This window comes from Portunus trituberculatus, chromosome 5 (genome assembly GCF_017591435.1).
Source record: "Portunus trituberculatus isolate SZX2019 chromosome 5, ASM1759143v1, whole genome shotgun sequence".
NCBI classification, from domain to species: domain Eukaryota; kingdom Metazoa; phylum Arthropoda; class Malacostraca; order Decapoda; family Portunidae; genus Portunus; species Portunus trituberculatus.
In genome coordinates, this window is record NC_059259.1 from 1,013,075 (window position 1) to 1,023,074 (window position 10,000).

General features: G+C 39.7%; 1 protein-coding gene across 2 annotated transcripts in view; it reads right to left on the reverse strand.

The window, feature by feature from the left end:
• LOC123514679 (beta-1,3-galactosyltransferase 1-like) overlaps positions 1-10,000 on the reverse strand; it is a gene marked incomplete at its 5' end in the record, with an annotated part of 30,790 nt that overhangs the window by 1,863 nt on the left and 18,927 nt on the right. The window contains 1 exon segment of one of the 2 annotated variants that reach the window (XM_045272729.1): positions 8,562-9,910. Coding sequence (XP_045128664.1) covers positions 9,244-9,910 — 667 coding nt within the window. 2 annotated transcript variants of the gene reach the window in all.

Consider the following 10,000-nt stretch of genomic DNA (forward strand, 5'->3'; position numbering starts at 1 on the left):
AAGTTGGAAGAGTTTGGCCAGGCAAGGTGCAAGCACAGAAGCACAGTTTTTGAGAACAATAGGAGGGACCCCATCAGGTCCATAAGCCTTCCGAGGGTTTAGGCCAGCAAGGGCATGGAAAACATCATTACGAAGAATTTTGATTGTAGACATGAAATAGTCAGAGGGAGGAGGAGAGGAGGGACAAGCCCAGAATCGTCCAAGGTGGAGTTGTGAGCAAAGGTTTGAGAAAAGAGTTCAGCTTTAGAGACAGAAGAGATGGCAGTGGTGCCATCAGGATGAAATAAAGGAGGAAAGATGAAGAAGTGAAGTTATTTGAGATGTTTTTGGCTAGATGCCAGAAGTCACGAGGAGAGTTTGAGTTTGAAAGATTTTGACATTTCCTATTTATGAAAGAGTGTTTGGCAAGTTGAAGAACAGACTTGGCATGATTCCGGGCAGAGATATAAAGTGCATGAAATTCAGGAGATGGAAGGCTCAAGTACCTTTTGTGGGCAACCTCTCTATCATGTATAGCATGAGAACAGGCTGAGTTAAACCAAGGTTTAGAAGGTTTAGGTTGAGAAAAAGAATGAGGAATGTACGCCTCCATGCCAGATACTAACACCTCTGTTATGCGTTCAGCACAAAGAGATGGGTCTCTGACACGGAAGCAATAATCATTCCAGGGAAAATCAGCATGATACCTCCTGGCAGACGCAAAACGCCAGAGGCACCTTCGCTTTGGGGGATCCTGCGGAGGGATTGGAGAAAAAGGACAAGATACAGAAATGAGACTGTGATCGGAGGAGCCCAACGGAGATGAAAGGGTGACAGCATAAGCAGAAGGGTTAGAGGTGAGGAAGAGATTAAGAATGTTGGGCGTGTCTCCAAGACGGTCAGGAATACGAGTAGGATGTTGCACCAGTTGCTCTAGGTATATGTATATATATATATATATATATATATATATATATATATATATATATATATATATATATATATATATATATATATATATATATATATATATATATATATATATATATATATATATATATATATATATATATATATATATATATATATATATATATATATATATATATATATATATATATATATATATATATATATATATATATATATATATATATATATATATATATATATATATATATATATATATATATATATATATATATATATATATATATATATATATATATATATAGAGAGCAACTATCAAGTTAAGCGTTCTCCGCCAGTTGTTTGTCGCCCTTCCCACTGTTACCTTTGTACAAGGGCCTTAAGGCCGTTTCACACCGGAGACGACGCACACTACGCACAAGAGTCGGCCTGACTTTGGTTGCTATGGGTCTGTTGACATCGGACGCAATGCCTGCGGTGGAGGATGTCCTCCCTCTCACCACCACCACCACGACCTTACCTCAACCCCCCTCTCTCTCGCTGCTACTAGCAAGACAATATCTGCTCTCTTTAACTTGATAAGTCATGTTACATACTTCAAGATGATTATTTATTTTGTCAAGAGCATGTGCGTGTTACTCATGGGAACGAAAGCTGGTCGCTGGGCTGCTTGTGGAATAGTGATAATTTTCTTTTTCCTCTTGGTGATGTTGATGTGAAACCAAATCTTAGAAATCACAGAAATCAAGGAGATTTCCTCGCAAAAATATTACAAGGCAACACCTAAGATACTACGTTGTCGATACCCTCAGCGAGATTGACACGACGTCACGAAAGCGGACCGAGAAAGAAGGGCGAGGCTACCACTGCCACTTTTATGCCTGGGGTGACCTAATTGATGATGTGTGATAACTGAGCACACGTGTATTGGTGTATAACATTTCTCCAAATACAAGTTAGGGTGCATAGCAATCCTCTCTGCTGTTTTCTTTTTTTTCTCTCTTATGTAAGAGGGAGAACTATCAAGGGCAAAAAATTGAATATTACAAAAAAAAGGCCCACTGGAATTTGTCTTCATAAGAGATTAAAAAAATTTAGTAAAAATTCAGGGACTAATTACTCGATACCTCTCTCTTAAAAGATGTTAAGTCGTAGGAAGATGAAAATACAGAAACAGGCAGGGAGTTCCAGAGTTTACCAGTGCAAGGTATGAATGATTGAGAGTACTGGTTAACTCTTGTATTAGAGGGTTGGACAGAATAGGGATGCGAGGAAGAAGAAAGCCTAATGGAGCGAGGTCGCAGGAGGAGAGGAGGCATGCAGTTAGCAAGATCAGTAAAGCAGTTAGCATGAAAATAGCGATAAAAGATAGAAAGGGATAGAACATTTCGGCGGTGAGAAAGAGGCTAAAGGCAATCAGTCAGAGGAGGGGAACTGAGAAGAAAAGCTTTTGATTCCACCGTACCTAATAAAGCTGTATGAGTGGAACCCCCAAAACATGCGAAGAGTACTCCATACAAGATCAAAAGAGCATATAGCATGAAAATAGCGATGAAAGATAGAAAGAGATGCAACTTTATGACGAAGGGGAAAGCTGCGTACACACTTGTTGCATATCAACGTATCGTATCATCTTTCCATAGCAGTGTGGACGGGGAAGCACCGCAGCGTGTCAAATGTGATGCAAAGATACGCAACGGGTTCGTTCCACCATTTGTTGGTCTTTGCCGTCACATCAAAAGGATGATATGTAACTCACATAGCGTCGTGTGCACGGGAGCGTGACGTTGTCCCGTTGCACGTTCAGTTTTCGTGGAGTAAGGTGAATACCACAGGGCTCATCAAAATTTACCAGTAAAGGACTTTATTTGACTTGAGAGCTAAATCTATGGATTATTACAGCAAGGATCGAAAACAAAATGTGTGGGAAGAAATTGCCAAGAAAATGGGAAACTGGTAGATGTGTGGAACAAGAAAGTGAATGACTGCTGCATCATGAAGCGATGATACGACACGCGGACACACAACAAGTGGATACAATACTTTGTTGCACCGCATCACATCACCGGGTGATAAGCAACGATGATACAATACGTGGATATGTACAAGTGAGTACATGGCTAAGAGTCAGTCAAAGAAAAGTAATGAACTGATAAGGCGAAAAGCTCGTCATTCTACCGTATCAAGCACGCGCGCGGGAAGCTTTCAATGTCATCAGCATTTTTTTTCCAGATTTTATTATACACAATATTTTCTCCTCTTTTAATTTTTTAATACATGGAGAAAAAAAAACGTAAAAAAAACTTAAACAATTCTGGATTATGATACAAACAAAGGGTTTACTTTCAAATACATTCGCAACCATGACCTAAAGTCGCTTTTTAAATCAAGATCTTTCTTTACACATCGTCACATTCCAACTTTGCAAAACGGGCAGAAGACAGTTGTTGCAGGATTTCGTATAGGATTTTGGTATCCTGGCCTTCTACATACCAAATAACGTAAATGATGTTGGCGGCAGCGGCTACGGAGGAACAGTTCGCGAAGACTACTTCCCGCTGGTCCTCACTGAGATCAAATACCTTCTTCGCACACACACACCTGTGCTCCAAACGTCAATTGACACACTTGTGCTATTCACCAATAAATCCGACGGGTTCACTAGCGCGCGTATAAGGACCATTCATAACCACAGAAGGTGTCGTGTGGTGGAGGAGTACAACCTCCATGTCATTTATTTACACCCCATGGCTTTGAAATATTCAGTGAACTTCACGAAATTTGAGTGAAGCAGCAGAAAGGATCTATGACAAGTCACATTTCTCTTTTTATAATCTTTATTTTTTTGTTAATCATTTGAAAAAAAAAAGAACTTAGGTACCTTGTTGGTGTATCTACATGTACCTCTAAGATTTCCACGTTTGTGTTTAGTAAAAAAAAAAAAAGTTAGATAAAGATCTTTTGTTCACTTTCAGTTTTCTACACTTTAATTTCCTATTTTCTTTTCATCTTTTTAAAAAAATGTCCTAAATAAAGAAAATGTCCCTTTAGTTATACTTTCCATTAATACTTTACAATAGACGATCGGATTTTTAACAAATTTTGCGATTTTTTTAAGTAAAAAAAAAATCTTTCGAGATATTGGCTCTTAAAGATGTTCCTGATCATTTCGTCATAAGTTTGTCTTTTGTATTCATGTAGTTGATTGTATTAAGACCGTTTCACACTGGATGCGAGACACGCCACGCACGTGGTGGGAAGCTGCGTGGCTTACAATCACCTCAGTGGATTTCAAATAGTGGTGTTCACACCGGATGCGAAACTATGGGACACACCCGCCACACTGCTCGCATCGCTTCCAAGATCGGTGACCAGGCGATTTTTCCGACCATAGCTTGGTTAATTCTTACCCCCCCATGACACTCCAACCTTTGTCCTGACTCCTCAACTCAAGAAACTATCAGACTAAGGCAAAGAAAATACAAGGTAATGTCGCGTATATTCATTCTGTTTACTTTTTGGTGATTTCATATAGATTCAGAAATTAATATCGGGATTAGAATAGTGAAGACTGGCCATTAATCTTCTGACATCCATAGACCCTTCCTAATGTCAATAAAATGGTCTAATCGTACATATATCTCCAGGTAAACATATGTCCCAGTATTGAAGGGGTTAAGGCCGTATCACAACACATGCGATGCTATGGTCTGACACTTTTATGAAGATCGTTTAGGCGTTGGCTTTTTCGGGGATTTCGCGGCCTGTGGCGTTGTCACACTTGTACCAATATGCACTTCAGGTCAGGTACTTAATACTTCGTAACTGAATGGTATTGTAGTATATACACATTGTGATGTTCTAAAAATGCAAGGTAGAGTAATTTTTGTTTATTCTTTTAATATATTTTGCATTGTTTTTTTTAAACACAACAATACTTGACAACGTTTCCTTTGAGAGAGAGAGAGAGAGAGAGAGAGAGAGAGAGAGAGAGAGAGAGAGAGAGAGAGAGAGAGAGAGAGAGAGAGAGAGAGAGAGAGAGAGAGAGAAGGGGCAGCTTGACTGACTGGCAGGCATATTCTTTTCTCAAATTTTAGTAATTTATAAGCAAGTATAGATCTCTGATAGAATATATTTGCATAAAATGTAAATTCTATATGGAGAGAGAGAGAGAGAGAGAGAGAGAGAGAGAGAGTATGGGAAGCAAGGTTCTCATTGACACATAGGCTCTAATCCCATAATTTGTCCAGCACAAAGTTTGGCAGCGCCGCAGGCCGGGAAATTCCCGAGAAAGCCAACGCCTAAACAATCTTCATAAAAAGGTCAGACCATAGGTGGGACACATAGTGCCGCCGAGCCGGGCTGACTTTGATTGCTTGGGTTATATTAACACTGGGCGCAATGCTAGGCGAGAGACAACAATTCCTTGTGGAGCGAAAGGAAGACAACTCTATGTTTTTTCTTCTTGGGTAGGTTTTTTTTCCCACTTAGTCTCTCTCTCTCTCTCTCTCTCTCTCTGGTAATGGTGTGCTTTCCATGAAATATTATACGTTTTTTCTTTACTTTTCTTTTATCTATTCATTATTACTAACGTCAGAGGCTTTTACCCCCAATTCATAATGAGAGGAGGAGGAGGAGGGGGAGGAGGAGGAGGAGGAGGATTAGCTTTGTTTTTGTAGTTGTAAACAAGGTAATGGTGAAAGATGAATGGTGAAGTGGCTGGGTGTAATTTAGTTTCTTTCGTATGTGACAATTCAAGGACGTGAGATTGGTGGGTACTTATTCTTTCTCTCTCTCTCTCTCTCTCTCTCTCTCTCTCTCTCTCTCTCTCTGAGTATGGCTGCTGAGATACAATGAATGCTGTACATGTTTACACTAGTAATAATTTTATCCAGTATATCAAAACTAATGATGAAATTTAGAGTTGAAAAATAAATGGAAAGGATGATTAAATTTGAGAGGAAATGTAGAATTAAAATTACAAAAGAAAACTTCAAATCATACCAATAGCATTAAAAACAAATAAAAATCCATGTTAGTGACAACGAAATATATACAAGTAATTTAGGAAAACACCATCACCTGCTCCTTCTCCTCCTCCTCCTCCTGCTCGTCTTCCAGTTAGCCTGCCTGAAGTTTGGTCAGTGTCCTTTTAGTGAGCCAGTCCTCCCTTCACGAAATTTATTGAACTAATTGTGACTTCAATTGGTTTCGTTGGCCATAAAGAGAAAAGAACAATAAACAAGGAGAATGGCAAACTACCACAACTAAGGAAATTTAGTAACTTAACACAGAAAATATAAACAACACTAATGAAAACATACTTAAAATCAGTCACAACTTATCCATCAATACCAATTTTCTTGGCCTAACAAACACACAAAAGAAAAATGCAAACCGGTCTAAATAAAGCATTAACGCTTTCAGTACTGGGACACATCCGGTCCCTCCCTCTCCTCCTCCCTCTGACTATTTCATGTCTACAATCAAAATTCTTCGTAATGATGTTTTCCATGCCCTTGCTGGCCTAAACCCTCGGAAGGCTTATGGACCTGATGGGGTCCCTCCTATTGTTCTCAAAAACTGCTTCTGTGCTTGCACCTTGCCTGGCCAAACTCTTCGACTTCTACCTTTCCTTCCTGCTGGAAGTTCGCCTACATTCAGCCTGTTCCTAAAAAGGGTGACCGTTTTAACCCCTCTAACTACCGTCCTATAGCTTTAATCTCCTGCTTGTCTAAAGTTTTTGAATCTATCCTGAATAGGAAGATTCTCAAACATCTGTCACTTCACAATCTTCTGTCTGATCGCCAGTATGGCTTCCGTCAAGGTCGCTCTACTGGTGATCTTCTGGCTTTCCTTACTGAGTCTTGGTCATCCTCTTTTAGAGATTTCGGCGAAACTTTTGCTGTTGCGTTAGACATATCAAAAGCTTTTGATAGAGTCTGGCATAAAGCTTTGATTTCAAAACTGCCCTCTTACGGCTTCTATCCTTCTCTCTGCAACTTTATCTCATGTTTCCTTTCCGACCGCTCTATTGCTGCTGTGGTAGACGGCTACTGTTCTTCTCCTAAACCTATTAATAGTGGTGTTCCTCAGGGTTCTGTCCTGTCACCCACTCTCTTTCTATTATTCATTAATGACCTTCTTAACCAAACTTCTTGCCCTATCCACTCCTACGCTGATGATACCACCCTACATCTTTCCACGTTCTTTCAGAGACGTCCAACCCTTCAGGAAATTAACAGATCACGCGGGGACGCCACGGAACGCCTGACTTCCGATCTTTCTAAAATTTCCGATTGGGGCAGAGAAAATCTAGTAGTTTTCAATGCCTCAAAAACTCAATTCCTCCATCTATCAACTCGACACAACCTTCCAGACAACTATCCCCTCTTCTTCAATGACACTCAACTGTCTCCCTCTTCCACAATGAATATCCTCGGTCTGTCCTTTGCTCATAATCTTAACTGGAAACTTCACATCTCATCTCTTGCTAAAACAGCTTCTATGAAATTAGGTGTTCTGAGGCGTCTCCGCCAGTTTTTCTCGCCCCTCCAACTGCTTACTCTGTATAAGGGCCTTATCCGTCCCTGTATGGAGTACTCTTCGCATGTTTGGGGGTTCCAGTCACACAGCTTTGCTTGATAGGGTGGAATCGAAAGCTCTTCGTCTCATCAACTCCCTCCTCTGACTAACTGTCTTCAGTCTCTTTCTCACCGCCGAAATGTTGCATCCCTTTCTATATTTTATCGCTATTTTCATGGTAACTGTTCTACTGATCTTGCTAACTGCATGCCTCCCCTCCTCCTGCGGCCACGCTGCACAAGGTTTTCTTCTTCCTCTCATCCCTATTCTGTCCAACTCCCTAATGCAAGAGTTAACCAGTACGCTCAATCATTCATCCCTTTCACTGGTAAACTCTGGAACTCCCTCCCTGCATCTGTATTTCCGAATTCCTACAACTTGTCTTCTTTTAAGAGGGAGGTATCGAGGCATTTGCTCCCCTAATTCTGTCTGATGGTTTTGGCACTTTTTCTACTCTTTGTAGAGCCAGCGCTCAAGTGGGCTTTTTTCTAACTTTCTTTTTTTGGCCCTTGGCTGGCCCTCTTCCCTACGTAAAAAAAAAAAAAAAAAAATTTTACCTTGAGATTTGTGTACAATTAAATTATTTCAGTAACATTAGGAAGGGTCTCTGCTGGTCACAAGATTAATGGCCTCAGTCTTCACCATTTTAATCCCCACGTAACTTTCCGAACCTGTTTAAAATCACCAAATAGTAACCATAATGAATATGGAAACATGTCACGGTACTGAAAGGGTTAAGATTCATGTACTATAACCAATCGAGGTAATTGAATGTACTTATTCGATGTACACACTGACTAAACGTAACATTGCTTTTTTAAGTAAAACCAACCATTATACAGCACAGAACACTCTGAGAACCATGTGAAATAAGTGAAAATGTACAATATGAAGAATTAGCAACTCCATTCAACAACACACAAAGAAGCAATAACATTATCAGAATGGAGAGGATGAAGCCTTTTACTCCCTCTGAATAGCAGGTATGTACAGTTTAAGTAATGACAGAAAAACCTTATCTGGATTTGCTAAAGAGTTATGGATTAAAGAAGGCGAGGAAACAAGGATAATTTTACCCTGATTAATATGGTTTATTAGGTTTTTTCCAAACAGTATTATTTTCTTTATTTTCAATGGCTGTGTGTCTACGGTTAAAGTTCTCCAGAACACAAGACGTGGGACGCTATTACGCAAAATATTCTGTTAATTTGTTTATCTCGTTCGTATAGCTAATAAGATAAAACTCAAAGAATTAGTGTGATTTTTACAAAGAAATACCGCATCTTTGCCCTCTTTCTTTATTTTATTTATTATCTATTTTCTTATGTTAAGGCCTATAGCGCCTGTAGGCATATTTCAAGAGTATAAGTAGGATGTGCTGTTCAGCTTCCCTCCATTAGTGGTACAGGTAATCTTATTTATAGTGGCAGCCATATTAGGGCCCATGTCACCACCCGAGCACATCTTTGGTGTAACTACCTAGAACCTGGGTATCACGGTGACATGTAGTTAACTTTAAACTACTCTACAAATGGAATAGTTTCAAAGCAGTATATGGTTGGATTCGAACCTACGCGTGGACGTCTGCCCAATCCCACGTTCACCACTTTATCCACTACACCACCTCAGTTGTAGTCGTTGAGATAATTTCTGAAGTATGACAACTCTTATGTTGCTTTGTGCTTTCTGTGCCAGACTTATGGAAGCCTAATGAGAAAGAATGGCTTCGTTATAATTCATAATTTTATTTCAAAGAAGGTAATGTAATTCATTTCTGACTTTCCTATTCATCAAACTGAAAATGATCGTACCATTCCACGAATTTTCACTGATGAAGGATTTTAAAAAATATCTACTTCTCAAGTCTACATATTGAACCATATGACGTGAAGCAAGGATCCCAGTGAAGTACACGTCCTCTATTGGCAATGGATGCGTTTTATTGGCATCGGCAAATATTTTTTTGACCATATTGGAGGAGATAGCATAGGCAGCACCCATACAATAGGGAGGGTATGACTTGTGCTGGTACTCTTTCAATGATACAGCCCATTTTTTAGGGCAGTTTTTCCCCTCGCGACACACACCTATAAAATTATTCACAGAGCAAGCAAAACCAGCTTGAGTGTGATTAGTTAAAATGTCTTTAAGCGGAAAAGGATTGACAAATACATCATCGTCGCTCTTCAGGAGCCAGGAGGCACTCGGGCAGTAAGTCTTAGTCCAGTGTAAAATTGTTAATGTCTTCAGTGTCAGGTTGCGGTACGAGTCAATGAAGTTCACTTGAATAATGTCGTGGTAGGTTTGGCTTTCTTCTTCAATGAGTTGTTGCCACTTATTAGTGTTGTAGACGCCCAAGACGAAGACTGTCACCATACCAGTACTCGCTGTTGCTGTTCTATTGCCCCAAGTGCTTCTGTTTCACCGTCACAAAGAAAAGAGAGAAAAATTATCAGAGATTATGAGAATACATGATTGATAATAAATGCTATAACGCTCGGTAATT